Raw genomic sequence first — 23482 nt, forward strand, 5'->3', positions numbered from 1 at the left:
CCGTTAATTTTAACTATTTATAAGTGGGTAAATGAGATTTTCAAAGTTAATAGGGGGAAACTTATAAAAACAATATACTTTGGGTGGGAAACAGTCCTTTGGCCTATTCAAATTTCTAAATTTCTAATGAATTTAATTTCACTCTGTCATGAAAAATGTCACAGCCCCTCATCCATAAAAAATATCATATGAGCTCTATTATGGATAATATTTATAACCCACTAATATGTAAAATATTATAGCACCCCTAATTTCATATGATGGAAAGAAAATTATGTTTTAGTATAGCAGGTCACCTATCAGAGCAAATCATGTCTATTATTCATAGCAATCGAATTACGTATCATATTCTATATCAAAAGTCTAATTTTTTTATCGTCTATTATATGATATAATTATGTGTTAAATATTCAATTATAATAAGAAAAACATTTTTTATTTACAAAAGAAAATAGACCTCATTGGATAGACTTATTATTATTTTAGATATTTGATTATATCAATATAACTTTTCAAAGTGTTAATAAAAATTGTGTAAACTCGTTAAGTAAAATTAATTTAATTATATCCTATTTTATTCCCTTTATTTCAAAATAAATCTTCCTATGCTACGCAAACAAAAACAGAAGAAAAATGGTATGTCTCTGGATCGAAAAAAGGAATATCAAATGCTGATTTAGCATTTTTGAAAAGAAACAAAATAATCGGCATTTCATGTATTTTTAGATTGATTCACCATAAACTTACACACCAAGGAAAAATACCATAAAGTTTCTGAGGCTAAATTAAATCAGCAGATAAAAAAGGGTTAACTGGTAATATGTACTTCTTTTAGGGGTTCGATGATACTTTCCACCAAACAAAATCTGCTACAAAACGGAGCTTTCCAAATGGCTTTTCATGCATTTTAGCCCTTACCTTTCTTTACAGAAGGTGGCTACTTTGCACACAAGGCTTACAAAAACTTAGATAACAATGGCGTTCAAGCAAAAGGTTTCTATCTCTCTGCTCATTATCATGGTGATAACGGCCCCATTTGTCCACTCTTCTCGTAAGCTCCACTTTCTCTTCAAAATTTTTTTGCTTAAACCAAAAAAAAAAAGGGCGCTTTTTTCTCCATCTTTTAACAATCTTTCCATGTCCGCAGGCTCTTATGGTGGAATAGAACCTGCAAGAGACACCTCCATGCCCACAAAGGTAATGAACCAAAACTAAAAAAAAAAAAAAAAGCTCCTTTTTCCCATTTTAGTCCTTCTCTTGAAGATAAATTCTCATTACTGAAGCTTTGTTCTTGTCTTTGTTTTGTGCTTTTGGTTTGTTGGTTTGAGTTAAGGTGATATTTGTGAAAAGTTTGGGGATTAATGGCGATAATCAACAGTCAGCTAGGCAAGTGCCAACAGGACCAGACCCTCTACACCACAATGGCAGCCCAGCCAGGCCTTGAAGATGACGATGGATGATGAAGTTTTGTGGCGGGTGGGTGGTGTTGTCCATCATTGTTGACCATTTTTTAACTTATTTCATGAAAGCTACTTTTTATTAATTCCCTTTGTCCTTTGTTTTTGCTTTCTTCCTGTAAAAGCCAGAACCATTGTTCATCAATTTTTAGCTTTTGTGATGCATGTTTCTTACTTTTTCGCTTCCATTTTCTGTATATATTTCTGTGATTCATTGAATCATACTTTAACGTTTATGTCATCCTTATCTTTCATTGGTCTGAAAAATTAGGGTTTATTTTTCTTCATCTGTTTTCATTTATTTTATATATAGATACCCTTTTTGGAAAATAAAAACGACTGCATATTTAGATTTTTGATGACTTTATATCAATAATTGGTTATTATTTTTTTTTTAATCCTTTTAAAAAACAGCAAATTCTGTGATATTCAGAAAAAGGTACAGAACAATTTTCCCTGTTTCTGGGTATCAGAGAATGCTTTCGCTTATATTTATTTTCTGATTTTAATTTCATTATTGCTTTGAATTTGACAGCAAATGAATGAGAAATTGTAGATTTTCAAGCAAAGGATTTCTGGTTGAACTAATGAAGATTTATCACCATTTGTCAGTTGACGACTTCAAAAAAATAAATTATTTTTTTAATTTCAGTATTATGGTTACATTAATTAAAGTTTTAATTTTTTATGGTGTAGATTAATTTTAATATCATAGTATTTTTCTATTGGAAATTAAATTATTTTTTTAACAATAATTTGAATAGATAAAGCTAGTTTCTCATAGAAATTTTGGTTTGTACCCAAAGTAAACACAATTGGGAGAGCTTTTATTATCACTGTTCGATAGCTCCGGGATAACATGAGTCGATAATCATCTTTGTTTGATAAAAATGAAGTTAAATGACATAGACCTTAAGGTATATTTGGTTGAGATAATTTTTCATTTAAAAAAGAAAGATTAATTTGTTTGATTAATAGTAATAAAAAAATAAAAAATATTATTTTATTTAAATACTCGTAAATATGTTAAATTAAAATAAAGGTGTAGAGACAATAGGAAATAGGAATAACAATTTAGGCCTGATTTTAGAGATCCTGACCCTAACGGGAAGAGGATTCCCTAATAGAAACGGGAAAGAGGACGGGGATGGGGATAAAAAAAATTCTCGCAATTGGGGACGGGCCGGGGATGGGGATACATGCGTCCCCTCCCCGCCCTACCCCACCCCTTCCCCTCCCCGTCCCCATCCCCATCCCCATCCCCATCCCCATCCCCATCCCTATCCCTTTATATTAATATATTTATTTAAAATACTAATATATTTTTTATAGTTGTAAATTATTTATGTTTTTCAAATTTATTTAGGTTTTTGTTATATATATTAAAGTAGTTAATATATTATATTTGTGATATTTGAAATAGTAGGTTAATTTTAATTTTATTTAATTATATTATTTAATATATTTATATTGTGTTTAAAAGGTAAAAAAAAAAAAATTTGCAGGTACGGGGAAGAGATTTTTCTTTGCGGGGAGGGGACGGGGAATTGTTTTCATCCCCGTAGTGGGGATGGGGATTGATATCCCCTACCGGGATGGGGATTGAGATCCCCTCCCCGCCCCTCCCCATTGTCATCCCTAATAGAAAACTATAACAAATTAAAGTGGGGCTGCATGAGAAATGGTAAGGGAAATCATAGGTAAATCGAAGAGTTTGACGATGCTTGAGTGCTCACATAAGTCGTAGTGGGGTGCATTGTCAAATGTTCAAGGCAACCATTGAAGGGTCCATATGATGCGAGTTTGGTGGCCAAAACCTATTAACCTTTTTCTCAGCTCGATTTAACATAGCAACCAGATGAAATATTGTAGAATTACTGGAGACGGTAAATTTGATAACATAGATCATCAGAATACATGTCTATTAGTGGTGATGCAAACAATGATGGTGGTGTCAACAAGTGGTCGATGGGTGATGGTGGTAGGGTGGGTGGTGTGATTTTTGTTGATGGTAGTAGTGTAGTGGTGGAGTCAGTCGAGGTGCCGCATGTAGAGTTTGAATTTTAGTTGAGTTGAGTCGAGCTCAAACTTGCTTAAGTAAAGTCAAACTTAAACTCGAGCTCGCTTCAAAGATATTCAAGCTTAATTCGTTTAAGAGGAATTGAGCTTGAGTTTAAGCTCAAATCAAGCTTTTAGTTCAGATTAATACTAAAATAACATTATTTAATGTGTATTGGTCAAAATGACATCATTTTAGTTTATTTGTATTAAATTCGTTAAACGTGCGAGCTTTACAAGTCAAATACCCTTAAAACTTGAGCTCGAGTTTGAAAATATTAAACTCTCATACTCAAGTTTGAACTTGGTTTGGGCTTATTTAAACTGAACTTAAGCTCAAATTTAAGTAAACTCGGTTCAAAACCAACCCTAGTTGCATATTGTCGGTCATGGTATAGATGGTGGAAAGGTAATTTTAATTTAAAATAAAGTCACTTTTGTCTTAAAAATTATTTCAGTAAATATAAAATCATCAAAATAAAGTTAACTTATAGATGAGTATTTGAGTTTTTTATATCCCTTAGATGCGCTTTTAAAACTAGGTTAAAACTTGGGGGGAAATAGTCCTTTGGCCTAATAAAAATTCTCTAAAAGTTTTTAAAATAACAAAATTATTATACTGTTATTGGATTGCCAAAATTAATTCTCTTATACAATAATAAGAGAAATATTATATATACACAATTTTGATATATAATTTGGATATATAAATAATACGTTATTATGTGATTGAGTATTACTTTATCTTTAATTAAAAATTATCCAATCGCATAATAGTATATCATATATGTATTCAAATTATGTATAAAAAAATACACGTATAGTTTTATTATATTTCTAAAATCTTATTTTTTAAATAATTTAAGTATATATACATGTATCTGTTAATAATAGAAAATTTTCAGTAATATTAGAATCATATTTATGATTGCTATAGTTTGCCAACCATATCATTTCCTATGCTACTTAAGTGGGTCATCACATTGAAAGAAGATTTTTGTCAGGTCAGGCCAAACAAATAATTTCCCAACCCAACTTTGATAAAATTGTCATTTTTCATCCTTAAAGTATAAAAAGTCTACATGCTAATCCATCATCCGGTTCTCTTAACAAAATTGTTAACATTAATTAATTATAAAATTAATGAAATGATAAAACTATCCTTTAAGTGTTTCGACCATCCATACTAGACAAGGTGACATCAAGAATTAAATGAAATTGAACTATGAAAAAATAAATAAACTTTTCAAATTTTCATTTAAAAAAAAAATCTGGTTGAAAAATAATAGTTTGACTTTCTGGGAACAGTGGAGTCCAAAAAACCATATAAAAATATCTAACTTGGCAACCATCCTCAAAATATCTCACGTCACATTATGATTCATTTTGTAACTACTTTTTTTTAATTTCCTCCGATCATTGCCCAAACTGCCCCTCTTCCTTGTTCTTATACAAATAAATATCTTCCTCCTAATATCTTACACTTTAGTCTCTGACTCGCTCTCGCGTCTCCTTCCCAAAAACGCACCGTTTCACTTACTCCATGGAGACTTACTTTTCCACGCCGATTCTCGACGAGGAATCGTCGGGCCTTCTGAAGATGATTTCGGAGCACGGCGGCTACGCCTACGTCAGCATGCTGGCACAGGCGGCGACTGGAGATGCACGCGCTGCCGAGGCGGCGCGCGAGATGGCCTGGGAGCAGCTGCACTCCGGGCCGTGGCACTCTGTGCTGCCGGTGTGGAGGGATGCATTCTCGATGGCGTGCCTTCATGTGGCGAGGCATCATTGCCGGGACGGGGAGTTCAAGGAGGCGCTTAGGGTTTTGGATATGGGAGTGATCATGGGAGGGCCTCTTTTGAGGAAGGATTTGGACTCTGCTATCGAAACGGTGTCGTTTAGAGCTAGAGTAAGAGAAGGTGAAAAAAATGGTGAGCGCGCTGGAGCGTCGTCGGAGAATGGAAGGAGATTAGTCTCCGAGGAGGAGTTTGATAAAGCTGAGGTGAGGTTCGTTTTTCAAATTTTGTTTCTTCGCGGCAACGTACCACCATACTGGTCGGTAACTGTAGGACTAGTGGTAACAATGCAACTTATATTTAATTAATATCTTATATTTTTGTTGCATGTACTATATTTTTATTTGTTTTATGAACTTTTATATAAAATAATTAGAAAATAAAGTAATAATTGAGAAATTTTCGTATGGAAATATTGAGAATATTAATATGAGAAAAATTACAGTGCTGGGTCTGTTAACAAAATCTCTGGTCCCTTAATGTTACCGGACTGGTATTGCAATATTTTGGATGTTATATCACAATTTAGTAATCGGTTAAAAAAAGTTGATTTTTACCATTATGGGTTATTAAAATAGTTAATTTTTTGAGAATGTCATTTTGGGTTGTCCATATATTTTATATTCAGCATTTTTTTTTTTTCTTTTCTCAAGATTATGGTTTTTAGTTGACTGATTTTTGTTCATTTTTGTATTGTTATTTTAGTTTTATATGCTGCAGTTGAAAGATCTAAGAACTTGTTTTACCAGTGATGGAATTGCTTTTGATCATGCAGCTTCTTCGAATTTTGCCAAATAGGTCCCTATCTTGTAAGATTGTGGTGAAGAGGTCAGGTTTATCTCTGGAGGGATTTCTGCGCGAATACTTCCTCTCAGGTTCTCCAGTTATAATAACTGATTGTATGGCACATTGGCCAGCCAGGACTAAGTGGAATGATATTGATTACTTGAAAAGAGTTGCTGGTGACCGCACAGTTCCAGTTGAGGTAATTAAATTTACTTTTATGCTGTTAAAATCTAAGTGCAGTTAGCATGAGTGCTTGGGTTACAAACTTTAAATAATAAAAGCAATGTCCTTCCTGGTTTAAGAGTTTTTCTTGAATTACTTCTTTACTGAAGTTTCGTTTATTATTGAGAACTGGTAAAGTCTAAATGCATTGCAGGTTGGAAAAAACTATTTATGCCCAGAGTGGAAGCAAGAACTTATCCCATTTTCCCAGTTTCTTGAGAGGATTCGATTGACTGGCAATTCTTCCGATGTCCTTACATATCTTGCTCAGCATCCATTATTTGATCAGGCATGTGTCTCTCCTAGGGTCTGATGATGTTGAATAGCGCAATCCTGAAATGCATATTGAAACCTTAAGCTTATTGATGATATACTGGAATAGCAGATTAATGAACTTCGCAAAGACATTTGTATTCCTGATTACTGTTTTGCTGGTGGAGGGGAGCTGAGGTCTCTTAATGCTTGGTTCGGTCCAGTGGGGACAGTAACACCCCTGCATCATGATCCACATCATAATATACTTGCTCAGGTATATTTTGGCTCCATATTATGCATAATTACAGAATGGAGCTTCCTTCTGGATTTATTTTTCTTCATCAAACTTGTGTTTGTGTTTTCTTCCTACTTTTTCTCCTAATGCTTTATATATATAAATATATTGTTTTGTTGCACCTTGAAGTTAAATGAAGTATTACTTAAAAGTTGCTCGCATCTGGGTCAGTGCTTCAATATTGTTGAAAAGACTTGCAATTGTCCTCCAAAATGTGAAAAGGGCAGTTTTGACTGTATTGTGTAGGATTTCCGTAATATTCTTTCAGAATTGTGGCTCCTCCTGTTGCTAATTTGACTAACTCATCATTATACTTCCTTGATAAAGTCTCTGAAGTTCTTGGGACTATGGGAGTTGCCTTCCATCTGAATATTCATTACCAGCCTAAGCTGTTTTAATGTATAATAATAAGTGAGGCAGTTATACAAATGACCAGGTTGGTCTACAATTTCTTTGTTTTTTTTCTTGGGGACTGAATTGTGAATAGATGTACATATCCAAGTAACTCCTACTTAATAAAATTGTTGAATTGGGACTGTTCTATTAGAGCGACAGAATGTTAACGGTAAGTAGTAGTTGGGTGGTGTTGTATATTTATTTAATTTTTGGTTTAAGAGTGAAAGTTTGATGACAAGGGGTTGCATATGCCCATATTCTGGAACCTGAATGATCTAGTTAGATAGTACTTGTTCACAATGCATTATACAATAAGACTGGTTATAAATTTGGAGGTTACACATGATCGATGGCTTTATATTGGTAGTTGGATTAATCCCTGGCCTCACCCTTTTCCCCATAAATGTTTGTGGAGAAGATGCCATTCGGCCAGATGCCTGCAACCACCTTTTTATATCATTATCTACTAAACTCCTTTTGTGTTTAGAAATATGGCTATATTTTCATTTCTTGTATTAGGCAAGCTTCTGCTCTGGTTCTCATACATAGAAAGAAGAAAAGTTGATAATGATTTTATATTTACCTAGATGCACTAATTCCACAGACTACTAATACAGTTTTGTTGATGATTACTATTAAGTTGATTAGCATGCATATCTTTAAGTGCAAGTGTGGATATTCTGCTATGTTATTAATATAAATAGATTGAAATGGTGGCCTAAACAGTCCTCAGCTTCTTTTTTAAAAATTTTTTTTGCAGGTTGTTGGTAAAAAATATGTAAGGCTTTACCCTGCTTCATTGTTGGAGGAACTTTACCCATACACAGAAACCATGCTTTGCAATTCCAGCCAGGTAGCTCACTAACTTGAACTCTTCTTAAATCTGCAGGAATATTTTATGCAGTAACCCTTCCCTCTGTTTATTCGGATGAGTAATATGGAACTAATAAGCTGGTTTAGGTGTGCCTTAACTTGGTTGATTTTGTTGTGAAAGAATTGCCTTTTAATTTTAGATTTTATTAATATAAATCACATTCACATACCCAACTTATGGGCATCAGCTTGCTTTGTAATTTTACATCTTATTCTCAGAGATTTCGTTAGAAGCATTACTAGGAGAGATGATTTGGGGTGAAGGATTTGATGACCTTGGAAAAGTTGCAGCAAATATTGGTACATTAGTCTTTTTTGCTTTTTAATTATAAATCGAGTCAGTCACTTTAATGATCAATTAGGGTTAAGAAACAAATATTAAACTTAAAATCTAAGTTTCTGAACTTATCATGATTACCTTTAGGAAGCAGTGCTATGTTAAATTTTCCAGTTCATTTAGCAGCTTCTGTAAACGGGTCACGTTTAATACCTGCAAAGCAAAAGGTAAACTAGTTCCAGAGAAAGAATCATTTTAAAAATCCCTCATTTTTTGTGTTTTTCATTTCTCATAAAATAAGTATGCCATTTCCGTCTTTGAGGCATTTTAATTGTCGTCCATCCTATCTTTACAAGAACCCCATTCTTAAAACAATGAATTTTGTGCTTCTTGCTATGGCACTCTGACAACTTCAATGTTGATGTTCTTGTTTGAAGGTTGATTTAGACCACATTGATGACTCACAATTCCCAAAGGTGAATGACCTAGACTTTTTTGACTGCATTCTAAACGAAGGTGAAATGATATACATCCCACCAAAATGGTGGCACTATGTGCGCTCTCTTTCAATAAGTTTGTCTGTCAGCTTTTGGTGGGGCAGTGACGCCGGAGGTTCAACCTCGTCCTGACACAATAGTTCATCATAGATTTAGAGTTGGGATAAATTTTATCTGATATATATCTTGTTACAGTGATAGTGTTATATAGAGTGACATTGTTGTTGGTTGATTATATAACCAACTGCAGAATGTTTTCAGAATAGAACCTTTAAACATTTTTTCAGTATAATTTCGGCTTTCTGGACTTGAATTCTGACCATTTTTAGTAATATTAGTAACAGTGTGGAAGTAAAAGAGTCTTGATTGTTGGCCACATAAAATCTCATTATGTGTATTTGTTATAGAATTATGGATTATTTGTAGATTGAATTACTAGTTTGGTTATTACATCAAAAAAATAAAAATCTTTCTGTTACACAGAAAATGATAAAAATTTTCTTATCAATAAATTTTAGGTGATAAAAACAAACGATAGAATAGCAATTTGTGAACGTATGCTAACAGTTTAGTTTGGTTAATTTTACAGAATGGTTAATGATTTGACTGTGATTCAACCATATCAAACTATGATAATGGTTAATCTTACACTCTCATGCTCACCGAATCTCCTTTGATTGTTTGATTTTACTTTGAACTTGATCTTGACAGAAACTGAGTTCTCCATCAGCACCTAAAGGAGGCTAAGTGAAGAGTAGACGAAGCTTTAGGAAGTTGTCTACTTCCTTCTTTACAATTGATACCTACCAATCTAGTAGTTGGTCAGGAGTTTGGGAACTAATGAATCTCCTTCCATATGAGGTTGGAATTAAAACTCTTTCATTTGAGAATTAGAAAAATCTTGCTAGATGAATCTCTATCTGTTTAGGTGTGATATCGCTTACATGGTGAATGGTAAAAAGATGAGCCGACATAGACTCTGGTTTTGGCTGCCAAGGTACCATTACCAACATCGAGTCTTTTAGATTGTGGTCTTCAATTTGTTTCATGCTTGCTGCAATAACATCCTTATTTGCTCTTTATTGGTGTTTAATCTGACTGAATAAGTTGCTTGTGCCTATTGAGTTTGAATTAAACATTTCTTCACTTCACCCCAACCCAATCTGCAAACATTTCTTCGGTTCAAAGGCCACACTGTATCATTTCTTTTCTTCAATTTTTGGAAAAAAAAAAGAAAGGAAAAATCACAACACAAATGTGCTAATCTTATTTTTCTGACAGACTCAAACCTCATTGTTGAATTTCCCTTTTGCTTTCTCCCCTGAGCTTCATATTCAATGCCGCTTTTAAAAATTGATCCATGGCTTCCATAGAAGCCCCTTTAGAATTTTCCTCGTCTTTGATAGCATTGTTGATTATCTCCTTAACTTCCAGTGTTTTCTCTCTCATTTCCTTTCCTTTCTCACTTTCATTCATCACCAACTTAATTTTTGCCACTATATCTTCATGAAAAACCTCACAACTCTTCCCTCTAGCAACCTCCACACAAACTCCAATCATGTCTTCCAACAATTTTACATTATAAAACTGCTCTGCTGCCATCGGCCACCCAATCATCGGCACACCATGGCTCAGTGATTCAAGCACAGAGTTCCATCCACAATGACTCAAAAATACTGATACAGATTTATGACATAAAATCTCCACCTGGGGTGCCCATTTTTGCACTAAGAGCCCACGTCCTGAGCCTCTGATTCTTTCTTCGAATCCTTCAGGCAACCACTCATTTGCTCTAAATTCAGAGTTTATGTCAAACCCTAACGGTGGCCTAACAACCCATATGAAATTCTTCCCACTAGCTTCTAAAGCCATTGCCAGTTGCATCATTTGTGATGGAGAAATTGTGTTGTTCTGTGAACCAAATGAAACATAGAGAACTGAACACTCAGGTTTCTTGTCAAGCCAATTTTTACACTCCTCTTCGGAGATTCCAAAATCTCTTTTGCTTTGGGCTTGGCTTCCAGGAGTCAAAAGGAGGGGGCCAACTGACCAAACCTGTCGACCAAACTTTCTCCTAAAATACGTAAGTCCAAGCTTGTCAATCCCCTCTACTGTGTTGAACAATATTCCATCAGCTTTACTCCATTGAGAAAGTGCCTTTCTTGTAAAGCTTGAAGGTGAATCACCACCATCCGCATATCTTAAAACATCCATCATTTGTGTAACATGAAATCTAGGAGCTTCAGGAAAATCAGGCAATGCAAACTCTTCCGAATCCGTATTCCGATGAGGTAAGTTTAGCCACAGGGAGTAGAAACAAGCATAGCCAAAACCACCACCAGTAATAAATATAGCATGAAAGACACCAAACTCTTGTGCTATCTCTTCACACCATCCTAAGAACATGTCTGAGATGATACAAACTGGTATTTGTCCATTTTGCTGATGGATAATATTCGAGATAAGTTTCCTGAAATCGGGTTTCAATGACAAAGAAGCCTGAAAGAGATTAAGAATAAGATGAGAAGGAACAGAATTCATGTTTTCGGAATTAGGAGGAAGGCCATAATCTGAGCTATTAAAAGGGAGTTCAAGGAGAAGAATGGAGGAGTTAGAAGGGATAGATGATCTGAGTTCTTTGATATTTAAAGGTGTGTTAACAAAAGCTACGGTGTATTTGTTTGTTTTCTCTATCCGAAGGGCTAAAGCTAGGAAAGGGTTTATATGGCCCTGTGCCATGAAAGGAAACATTACTATCATCTCTTTTGTTTGCGACATAGTTGAGTTGAAGATCAAAGAGGATAAACTGATGGATGAGAGGAGTATAATAAGCTTAATGAACAACTGTGAAGCCCGAGCAGAGGATATAGTGGCACTTTTGGTGGGTTGCGTTGTTGGAAAAGACCTCCATACTAGGTAGTCAAACTCCAAATTATTGGTTTTGCCGCTCATACTATTACTCTCTGATCAGAGGTTGCAGTGTTCAAGTCGGGCCAATCTTGATGTGGCCAACTGGGCTCACATATCATATCGGGTTAAAGATTTTTTATCACGCTAAGGTGACAAATATTCAAAATTTGGGGCATGACTTGGGTCCCCAAGTCGTGCCACTATAGCCCGTTGGTAGACGAACTTGTTAAAATAATTAAAATATTAAAAAATAAATTTAAGAAAAACAAAGAAAAAGGTATGGAGTTGTCATCCAACGGCTCCCTCCAGTGAGTTGGGTGCGAGTCCAAGGACTAGTTAAGCTATAAACCACCCGCCCTCCCTAAATTAATTTAAATTTTACGAATTTTTTCAATTGTTTCAATCTCAATTTTGATTTCAATTCTCAATTGTTTGTAATCAATTGTTGATTTTCTAATTTTTAGAATATTATCTATTATTATTTCTATTTCATTCATATATAAAATAATCTAAAATCAAATAAATTTGATCCATCCGATCATTTTGACTAAACACCTTTGTCTCTATAAATGGATAAAAAATTTAAGAGGCAATAGCAAGCAAGTATAGAACCCTCAATGTTAAAAATAGAAAACAAAAATCAATGCTATGAAATCACGTTGATCACACTAAAGAAACAATAATGAAAAATTTATTCAAAGGGTATTGTGCAAACATTGCAATAGACATTTGATTTGTGCGAGTTCAAGAGCTACAAACATCTTCGTCAGCATATAATAGAGCACTATAAACAAATTCCTCAAAATTTGAGAGAGTAACAATAAATTGCATTTAATAGATCAATATCAGTGTGCGCATCTTCTTCAAGTAATCTAGTTACACCCGATTCTATCATGAGAAAAATATCCAATTTCATGTACAATCATTAGGTTATGTGCGAATCACTTCTAAACAATCTTTTTCTTATGCAAAAAATACAATATTAGAATGGATGATGTAAAACAACGTTCAATTTATTTTTAAAAAAATAATGTTATATATATATATATATATATATATATATATATATATATATATATATATATATATACACACACTTTTGAATACACGAATGGGAACACATAATTTGGGTCATCACGTGATTAGTTATTATTTTATTTTTAATTCAAAAATTATTTAATTATATGTGATATATTATCTATGTACCCATTTGTATGCGTAAAAGTGTATATATATAATTTTATTGTTTAGAAAAATTCCTATGTCTACATTAAGGTCCAATATAGTTAAAAATTATGAATTAATGAAAATAAAAAATATAAACAAATTTAATAAATTTAATGTTATTATTTTTGTAACTTTTAATTTATGGACAACTAGTAATAAAAGATTATGAAATTTTTGTGCAACTGTGACATTTGTACAAAAAAATAATTGCATTTAGGACGTTAAAATTTTCTCATTCTGGCATCACAATTTATTAAGAATTAGCGAACATATTTAATGAATATAAAATTAATACATTTATTTTTATAATAGCTTTTAATAATGCTAAATCTAAAGATAAACTAGTATAATTGATGTTAAAATGTTTAAATTTATCATTTGATGGAAAATTATTTCATAGTATATCCATGTCATATTATGAATTTAATAGCACAATATGACATAAGTTTAGCTAAAAATCATATAAGAGTGATTAGGCATGTCGTTACTTATATTTCATCATCTCTATCAAATTTACTAGTTTATCATTAAATGTATAAATAAATAAGGTTAAAAAAAAATTCAAAAACATATGTTAAAACTGGATAAAATTTAACATATCTAATGTTAAAATTATGTGAAGGTTATGAAAATGCGATAACTCAATTTTTTAATACCCATGTTAGGGTAATGTCCTAAAACCAATCAGTTTCTACTTGTGAATATTGTAATTAACTCATTTATTAATAAAAAATTTCTATTATTTATTCATTTTAATGTGTATTTAATATATTGGTAAAAAATATATACATGTTTTTAAAATGGTAAAACTATAATAAAGCAATCAGACGATTAATTATAGAAATCCTATAAACATATTATGTGGCTATTTTGAAAATACCCATAAACGTGATATTAATTTGACTAAAAATACAAATAAAAGGGATGATATTATCATAATATTGAATAATTTTATTAAAAGATTCGATAATTCTTATCTATTAAAACTGTTAGTCGATAGTTTAGTATAATATATAGATGCATACTGTAAGCTTGTTCTCCGGCCCAACTTATACGCATCAATTTGCTTTGTAATTTTACATCTTATTCTCAGAGGTTTCGTTAGAAGCATTATCAGGAGAGATGATTTGAGGTGAAGGATTTGATGACCTTGGAAAAGTTGCGGCAATTATTGGTACAAGTCTTCTTTTACTTTTCAATGAAAATCAAGTTAGTCACTTTAATGATCAACTAGGGTTAACATTCAATTCTAAGTTTTCGAACTTATCATGACTACCTTAGGGAAGCATTGCCATGTTAACTTTTCCAATTCATCAAGCAATTTCTGTAAACGGGTCATGTTTAATACCTGCAAAGCAAAAGGTAAACTACTTCCAGAGAAAAGAGCCATTTCAACATCCCTCATTTTTTGTGTTTTACATCTCTCATCAAATAAATTTGCCATTTCCATCTTTTAGGCATTTAAGTGTCGTCCATCTTATCTTTATAAGAACCTCATTCCTAAAAGGTCGAGAGACTTATTCTGACCTAAGGTATTTTGAAATCTCAAACACAAACCTGTTAATTTTTAAAAACTCAAATATCTACTTATCACTTTACTTTTGTTATAATTTTTTGTTATGGTTAAGAGTAAAATCATTATTTTATCAGTAATATTAAAAAAAATATATTTTATTTTATTTTATTTTTTTTCTAAATTTTGAAAACTGACAATTTTACTTTATTTTCGAAACCTTTTCAATTTTGAAAATTAATTTTATATTTGTTTCATACAAATAGAACAACAACATAATTAGTATTAAATTATACCTAAATTGATCTTACTGATAACATATTATGAATATAATTAAATAAAAATGAAAGATAATTGAAGTGAAGGAAAAATTGAAAGAAAAATAATATTATTGAAATACAGAATTGAGAGAAGAGTAAGAGTTTATGTCAAACGGATTATCAAATTACAAAAGGAGAGGGTATTTATAAGCATTATTTACCACCCTATAAGCCCAAACATTTGACTCTTTTATAAATGCATTCACACTTGAAGTCATAAAATGATGCTTAACTAATAAATAAGATGCCCAATTTTCTTTCATTTTAACAGGTGGAAAGACATTATTTCATAATAGGTACCTTTTTATCGGACTAATTAATTATTTTCTTGTTCGCCTTTTGGCATTTTCTAAATATACTCTCTTAATTATTAAAAAAAAATTACTTGTGACTATTGAGTGTAAGTTAAACATATCTTCGATTCACCCCAACCCAAAACTTCTAAGAGATGTATCTATCAAATAATAAAATTATGTATATCTACTTTTTTTAAATAATTAGATATATATTTTATATGTGTTATCATATGATTAAATAATTTTGAATTAAAAATAAAATAACATTCAATCATGTGATAATACATAAAAATATATATTTATTTATATATTTAAAATTAATACCATAATATTGCTCATTATCACATACCACAGTGTATTATTTCCTTTAGGCCAAAGGACTATTTCCCACCCAAAGTATGCGCATTTTTCAAGCTTCCCCCGGTTAACTTTGAAAATCTCATTTACCTATAGGCTATTAAAATTAACTAAGTCCGTTAATTATATCATTTTCTCTCCCTAAACCCTAAAAACTAATAATTTCACTCCTAAGAGAGACGTAGGAAGGAGACCGCGTCAGAGAGGAAAAGGCATCCCTTGCAGGTCATCGGAGAGGAAGAAACGGCGTCGAAAAATTGAATCTAAAAAATTGAAAACCTTAGTGGGGAAAATGTTGTTTTCTAAAACTTGAGTTGGGGAAAATTGTTAATTTTTAGGGTTTAGAGAGGAAAATTAGATCAAATTTAAGTTTATTTTTAATAATACAGACAATATGATGATTTTACCCTTGAAACCGTTAGTTTTAACCATCCATAGGTGGGATTTTCAAAGTTAACGGGGGGAATTTTAGAAAAATAGCATACCTTGGGTGGGAAATAGTCCTTTGGCCTTTCCTTGATTCAATTTTTTAAAAAATATCACAACACAAATTACTAAAATTATGAATCTAATTTTTCAACAGACTCAAACCTCATTGTTGAATTTCCCCTTTGCTTTTTCCCCTGAGCTTCAAATCCAATGCAGCATTTAAGAACTGATCCATGGCTTCAATAGCAGACCCTTTAGAATTTTCCTCATCTTTGATTGCATTGTTGATTATCTCCTTAACTTCCAGTGTTTTCTCTCTCATTTCCTTTCCTTTCTCACTTTCATTCATCACCAACTTAATTTTTGCCACTATATCTTCATGAAAAACCTCACTACTCTTCCCTCTAGCAACCTCCACACAAACTCCAATCATGTCTTCCAACAATTTTACATTATAAAACTGCTCTGCTGCCATCGGCCACCCAATCATCGGCACACCATGGCTCAGTGATTCAAGCACAGAGTTCCATCCACAATGACTCAAAAATGCTGATACAGATTTATGACATAAAATCTCCACCTGGGGTGCCCATTTTTGCACTAAGAGCCCACGTCCTGAGGCTCTGATTCTTTCTTCGAATCCTTCAGGCAACCACTCATTTGCTCTAAATTCAGAGTTTATGTCAAACCCTAATGGTGGCCTAACAGCCCATATGAAATTCTTCCCACTAGCCTCTAAAGCCATTGCCAATTGCATCATTTGTGATGGAGCAATTGTGTTCTGTGAACCAAATGAAACATAGAGAACTGAGCACTCAGGTTTCTTATCAAGCCAATTTTTACACTCCTCTTCGGAGATTCCAAAATCTCTTTTGCTTTGGGCTTGGCTTCCAGGAGTCAAAAGGAGGGGGCCAACTGACCAAACCTGTCGACCAAACTTTCTCCTAAAATACGTAAGTCCAAGCTTGTCAATCCCCTCTACCGTGTTGAACAATATTCCATCAGCTTTACTCCATTGAGAAAGCGCCTTTCTCATAAAGCTTGAAAGTGAATCACTACCATCCGCATATCTCAAAACATCTGTCATTTGAGTAACATGAAATCTAGGAGCTTCAGGAAAATCCGGCAATACAAACTCTTCAGAATCTGTATTCCGATGAGGTAAGTTTAGCCACAGGGAGTAGTAACAAGCATAGCCAAAACCACCACCGGAAATAAATATAGCATGAAAGACACCAAACTCTTGTGCTATCTCTTCACACCATCCTAAGAACAAGTCTGAGATGATACAAACTGGTATTTGTCCATTTTGCTGATGGATAATATTAGAGATAAGTTTCCTGAAATCGGGTTTCAATGACAAAGAAGCCTGAAAGAAATTAAGAATTAGATGATAAGGAAGAGAATTCATGTTTTCGGAATTAGGAGGGAGGCCATAATCTGAGCTATTAAAAGGGAGTTCGAGGAGATGAATGGAGGAGTTAGAAGGGATGGATGATCTGAGTTTTTTGATATTTAAAGGTGTGTTAACAAAAGCTATGGTGTATTTGTTTGTTTTCTCTATCCGAAGGGCTAAAGCTAGGAAAGGGTTTATATGGCCCTGTGCCATGAAAGGAAACATTACTATCATCTCTTTTGTTTGCGACATAGTTGAGTTGAAGATCAAAGAGGATAAACTGATGGATGAGAGGAGTATAATAAGCTGAATGAACAATGGTGTAGCCCGAGCAGAGGATAAAGTGGCACTTTTAGTGGGCTGTGCTTAAAGTCTAAATTATTGGTTTTCACATAATGGTCCGGCTCGCTCAAAGTGTTCGAGTCGGGCTGACTTGATGTGGCCAACTGGGCTCACATATCATATCGGGTTAAGGATTTTTTACCATTCTAACCTGACAACAATTCAAAATTTGGGGCATGATTTGGGCCCCCAAGTCGTCCCAGTATAGACCCCTGGTAGACGAACTTGCTAAAATAATTAAAATATTAAAAAATAAATTTAAAAAAAAAAACAAAGAAAAAGGCATGGAGTCGTTATCCGACGACTCCCTCCAGGGTTGCGTGCAAGTCCAAGGACTAGTTAAGCTATAAACCACCCGCCCTCCCTAAATTAATTTAAATTTTACGAATTTTTTCAATTGTCTCAATCTCAATTTTTATTTCCATTCTCAATTGTTCATAATCAATTTTTGATTTTCTAATTTTTAGAATATTATCTATTATTATTTCTATTTCATTCATATATAAAATTGAATGAATTTGATCCATTCAATCATTTTGATTAAACACTTTGTCTCTATAAGTAGATGAAAATTTTGAGTCAATAATAAGCAAGTATAGAACCCTCAACGTTAAAGAAAGAAAATAAAAATCAATGATATGAAATCATGTTGATCAGGCTAAAGAAACAATAATGATAAATTGGTTCGAAAGGTATTGTGCAAGCACTGCAATAGACATTTGACTTGTACGAGTTCAAGAGCTACCAAACATCTTTGTCGGCATATGATGGAGCACTATAAAAAATTCCTCAAAACTTACGAGGGCAACAACAAATTGTCTTCAATAGATCAATATCAATGTGCGTATCTTCTTCAAATAATCTAGCTACACCTGATTTTGTCACAAGAGAAATGTCCAATTTCACATACAATCATTAGGTTATATGCAACTACATAGTCAGATACTTTATCACTTCTAACCAACATTTTTCTTATACAGGAGATACAATATTGGAATATATTATGTAAAATATTGTTCAACTTACTTTAAAAAAAAATAATGTTATATATACATACTTTTGAATACACAAATGAGACAACATAACTTGTGTCATCACGTGATTGGTTATTCTTTTATCTTTAATTTAAAATTATTTAATCATACAATGACATATCAGCTATATATCTATTTGTGTGCTGAAAAGTATATATATATAGTTTTATTGTTTAAAAAAATACTTATGTCTACATTAAGATCCGATATAATTAAAAATTATGAATTAATGAAAATAAAAAAATGAACGAATTAAATGTTATTATTTCTGTAACTTTTTATTTATGGACAACTTGTAATAAAAAATTATGAAATCTTTGTGCAACTATAACAGTTGTACAAAAAAATAATTGCATTTAGGATGTTAGAATATCTTCATTTTGACATTACAATTTATTAAACATTAGCGAACATATTTAATGAATATAAAATTAATAAATTTATTTTTATAATAGCTCTTAATAATGCTAAATTTAATGATAAACTTAGTATAACTAATGTTAAAATGTTTAAATCTATCATTTGATAAAAAGAAAAATTATTTCACAGTGTATACACGTCATATTATAAATTTAATAACACAAGATAACATGAGTTTAGCTAAAAATCATATAAAAGCGATTAGGCATATCATTACTTATATTTCATCATCTCTATCAAGTTTACTAGCTTATCATCAAATGCGTAAACAAATGAGGTTAAAAAGAAAAAAAAATAAAAAATGATATTAAAACTAGATAGAATTTAACATATCTAATGTTGAAATCATATAAGAGTTATGAAAATGTGATAATTCAATTTTTTAATACCTCTGTTAGGGTAGTGTCCCAAAACCAATCAATTTCTATTTGTGAATATTGTAATTAACTTATTTATTAATAAAAAGTTTCTATTATTTATTCATATTAATGTGTATTTAATATACTTGTTAAAAAAAAATGTTCTTAGAATGGTAAAACCATAATGAAGCAATCAGATAACTAATTGTAGAAATCTTATAAATATATTATGTGGGTATTTTGAAAATATCTATAATTCTAGCACTACTTTGATTAAAGGCACAAATAAAGGAGATGATATTATTATAGTGTTCAATAATTCCACCAAAAGATTTTGTTTTTGTTTCACTATATTTTTGTGAGGCCAAAGGACTATTTTCCACGCAAGTTTATGTGCATTCTCAAAATCATATTCGTGAGATTTGAAAAGCTAAAAATTCTACTTATTCGTTTAAAATCTTAGTTACGAATAAGGGTAAAACTGTCATGAAATAAAAAACTAAAATTTTATTACTTTTAACCCTCTTAATTTGAAAATTTCACAATTCACCCCCCACTTGAAGTTTGAAAAATTAATATTTTCCCCCTAACATTTGCAAATCGTCACTGGAGACAGTAAACTTCGCCGTCTCTGATCATGTTAGCTCTTCCTCCCCGCTTAACTCTCATTTTCGATCCCATCTCAACCACCGATGAAATCTATTTCTTTCGACGAAGACAAAATCGTTTTCATCAAATTGTCTTCGTCCGAGATGAATACAACTATCAGAGGTCTTAGACGGCCACATTGTCTTCGTCTGAGACCTCTAACAGTGGTCTTCGTCTCGGACAAAGATAAAATTATTTTCGTTTGAGATGAAGACACTCTAATGAAGACAATTTCATATTTGTCAAAAGAAATAAGTTTCATCGGTAATTGGGATATGATTGATAGAGAGATTTAAGCTAAATGAGAGAGCCAACGCGATGACAGTTTGACGAGAGCAAATGAATAAAACTTTAGTTTTTTAAAATTTTTTATTAAATAATAATTTTATCCTCTAACCCTAATTGAGATTTTAAATAGATAGATAAGACTTTTAACTTTTTAAATCCTACAAATATAATTTTGAAAAAGCACTTAAACTTAAGTGAGAAATAGTAGTTTAGCATTTTTGTGAAGCCACTCTTTGATGTTACCGATAGTGGCCCAATCTGTACTCAGATTCTTTACTCATCTTTTAGAGGTATATTATATAATATAAGGTTGAATTTGTCATAAAAAAAAAAACATAAATTAAAATTGAGGGTTAAAAAATAGTACGGCTGAAAATAACTTTCCTTAGCTCTTTCCTATATAAAAATTGAGTACTGTAAGATATACAATTTATTTATCCAGAGTAGCCATATATGGCTGCAATGTAATCTCCTCTAGTTTTTTTTCAGGTATTTTTATTTTAAAATTATTTAATTATTTTAAAACGGATTAATTTGGATAAGAAAACTTTATATATGTCATTATAGAGCAACAATAGCCAAAACTAAGTTTAAGAAAAGGAATTCTATGGATGTTGAGTTGATTAGGTGGGTTAGTTCACATCCCTTGTCCAAACCCAAATATAATATGAACTAAATAAAAAAAAAAATTAAATCTCTTTTGCAAGATAGGATTCCAATTATGTCACCTAAACCTCCAACTACCAATTACCCCTTCAATTACAGAAATTAACTTAAAATTCATAAAATAAGATTAAATTAAAAACCCACCTGAAATATTTATTAAAACAACATCAATTTGATAATTACTATTTACTAGCATAATATTCTAAATGAAATTTAAGCTGCCGATTTATACTTTGCAAAGTACCTTACATCTCAATACTCTATCCTGCACATAAAATCCTGGCATCACCATTATTTTAACCCTGCTTGCCCCCAGTGATTTCTGCCTTTCCATGAACAAATCCTCCATGTAATGTCCATCAAAGCTCCTGTTTTCTTCCACCCTCAAGATCCCCAGTGGCGGACTGAATGAAAACGCGAGTAAATGAAGTAGCCATATGCATTTTGCAGCCACAAAAAATGCCTCCAGAAGTTGTTCTGGCCATGGCCTAGTCCAATTTAGAGTTGTGATTATGCAGCTCATTTTTTGGTCACAGAATTTGCTGAATTCTTCACTATAATATTTAGTCCCTTTCCTTAATACTTCATTCCAGCTCAGATTTCTCAGCGAAACAAAGGACAAAAACTGCGCCTGGCGATCTTGTTGACGATCTAGATGCTTTGGTTTACCATTTTTCTGAAACACACAATTCTCAAAATCCATGTAGAGTGTTTGGTTTATTATTGCTTCCAAATGGCATGAAAACGCCTTTGAGAATTTTGAAGTTAGTGATAATTTGTAAGGTTGAAGAAGGGAATTCAACATCAGAGATTGATCCGTGTCTTCTATTTGCGCGATGAGCGTCTTGCAGAATTGTTTTACAGATAGTCTTGCCTCGGAAACTATCTGCAAGAAGCCTTCCACCATTACTTCTTCACTCACAGGCGTCAAATTTTCCGAATTCCCATCAATGGACTTGCCTCTCCAGGGAAAATTTCCAGGATTTTCAGGAAACTGGGAGCCCTTTAAATTTGTAGCTTGTCTCAAAGCTTTCTTCAGCTCTTCACAGTAGGATTCCAAGTACTCCAGTCTTTGTTTCAGCTCCTCAAAGGAAGATTTCATTTCAGAAACCTCATTTAACGCCGCGTCCCGACTCTCATTCGCCTTGATCAATTCTCTCTTCAATGTTTCAACTGATAATATCCCCAAGTCCTTGAAAATCTGTGAAACTTCTTCGGATTTTGTCCGGTTTGGGGAATTCTCCCACTTGTGCTTCTTCTTCAACCTCGGAAACAACCATGAAATCACTCCCCTATTTTTCGATTGTGATCGAGCAGATGAATGTGAATCTGTCAATGGGACAACAATGTTAGACTTCTTGATGTTCCTGGTGACATTTTCAGGCGCAGTGGTGATGGTTGCAGGTTTGCATCTATTGCAAGATGAAACTGATTTGAAGTCTCCCAAGCTGCTTCCCCTTCTCAATTTGTAGAATTCTGTTGCTCCTGGAGAGTTTTGAAGAACTTTGATGTGCTTAGAGGTTGGACCAGTGACAGATTTTCGGTCCTCAGTAGGACAAGTATGTGACTCTAATGTGGCAAAATCTGAAGGAAATCCTTTCTGTGAAGTTGAGTTCTCCTTCTTGTAATCCAAAAAACCAGTCTCATTCCCTTCAAGTCCACAATCATCCCAGGTTCTAGAAGGATTCTTTGATAAGACTGGATGACACCCAGGTGCTGGTTCGTCGTCATACCTCTTCCAAAACCCCAAAAGTCATTAAAATACATCAAAATAGCCATTAAATTAAGAAAAATAAAGAAAGAGAAAATCTCATTATAACGAAAATGGAAACTTGCAACTTACAGGAGTGAAAACAGGGTAATCTTGAGCGCAGAACTGAGAGACAGGGAGAGAACCAGGGGGACTAGAAGGGCATCGAGAATTGGCGGGGCTGTTGCCTTTCATTAAAGCGGCATGAAGAGCTCTCAATTCGACTGCTTCAGCAATGGCGGCTTGAATTTCGTGCCTGCTAACTGAAGTATTAGTATTATGATTTTGAAATATTTGAGAAGAAGCAGTGGTGGCAGCAGCCATGAGCAGGGGAAGAAACAGGATAATAAGACCAAAAAAGGGAACAAAGAAAGGAATGAAAGAGACAGTCACAGCAATTGTGTTCAATGGAGGAAAATAACAAAGGGAATTGAGAAGGTGGAATCTAAAGGATGGATTTGGCGTTGGAAGATTAACATGACATTTATCTTGTCTACAATCTTGGACGAGAATCAGAAGATATTGAGAGAGAGAAAGAGAAATTTGAAGTAGGTTTGTGAGGTATCTTGGAGTCCATGAAGTTTTGTGTTCGTTGTGAATGGAATTGAGAGCAAG

General features: G+C 32.9%; 5 protein-coding genes across 8 annotated transcripts; 2 read left to right on the forward strand and 3 right to left on the reverse strand.

Moving 5' to 3' along the window:
• The first annotated feature begins 874 nt into the window (after positions 1–874).
• LOC123205612 (CLAVATA3/ESR (CLE)-related protein 40) lies at positions 875–1583 on the forward strand. Its single transcript, XM_044622606.1, has 3 exons — positions 875–1051; positions 1148–1197; positions 1334–1583. The coding sequence occupies exons 1-3, from the start codon at positions 976–978 to the stop codon at positions 1442–1444; spliced, it is 237 nt and encodes a 78-aa protein (XP_044478541.1). The 5' UTR covers positions 875–975; the 3' UTR covers positions 1445–1583.
• Positions 1584–4979: 3396 nt separating this feature from the next.
• On the forward strand, positions 4980–9990 carry LOC123205616 (lysine-specific demethylase JMJ30-like). 4 transcript variants are annotated; one of them, XR_006499873.1, is made up of 7 exons: positions 4986–5517; positions 6087–6296; positions 6474–6608; positions 6705–6848; positions 8026–8118; positions 8358–8438; positions 8853–8986. XR_006499873.1 is itself a non-coding variant. In XM_044622612.1 (6 exons), exons 1-6 carry the CDS (start codon positions 5059–5061, stop codon positions 9042–9044), a joined length of 1215 nt encoding a protein of 404 aa, XP_044478547.1. In that variant the 5' UTR covers positions 4980–5058; the 3' UTR covers positions 9045–9225. The 4 variants fall into 4 exon arrangements, 3 of the variants coding, with proteins under 3 accessions (XP_044478547.1, XP_044478546.1, XP_044478548.1); XM_044622612.1 differs by lacking the exon at positions 8358–8438 and having other exon boundaries at positions 4980–5522; positions 6110–6296; positions 8853–9225; XM_044622611.1 differs by lacking the exon at positions 8358–8438 and having other exon boundaries at positions 4985–5517; positions 8853–9225.
• On the reverse strand, positions 9981–11922 carry LOC123205615 (UDP-glycosyltransferase 92A1-like). The gene has a single exon (XM_044622609.1). The coding sequence runs from the start codon at positions 11862–11864 to the stop codon at positions 10203–10205; it is 1662 nt and encodes a 553-aa protein (XP_044478544.1). The 5' UTR covers positions 11865–11922; the 3' UTR covers positions 9981–10202.
• Positions 11923–15457: 3535 nt separating this feature from the next.
• On the reverse strand, positions 15458–17683 carry LOC123205625 (UDP-glycosyltransferase 92A1-like). The gene has a single exon (XM_044622627.1). It carries the CDS (start codon positions 17610–17612, stop codon positions 16128–16130), a length of 1485 nt encoding a protein of 494 aa, XP_044478562.1. The 5' UTR covers positions 17613–17683; the 3' UTR covers positions 15458–16127.
• Positions 17684–21244: 3561 nt separating this feature from the next.
• On the reverse strand, positions 21245–23482 carry LOC123205643 (IRK-interacting protein-like). Its single transcript, XM_044622660.1, has 2 exons — positions 22961–23482; positions 21245–22852 (listed from the first exon to the last, which is right to left on the reverse strand). Exons 1-2 carry the CDS (start codon positions 23189–23191, stop codon positions 21344–21346), a joined length of 1740 nt encoding a protein of 579 aa, XP_044478595.1. The 5' UTR covers positions 23192–23482; the 3' UTR covers positions 21245–21343.

The sequence above is a fragment of the Mangifera indica genome, unplaced genomic scaffold (assembly GCF_011075055.1).
Source record: "Mangifera indica cultivar Alphonso unplaced genomic scaffold, CATAS_Mindica_2.1 Un_0010, whole genome shotgun sequence".
NCBI lineage: Eukaryota > Viridiplantae > Streptophyta > Magnoliopsida > Sapindales > Anacardiaceae > Mangifera > Mangifera indica.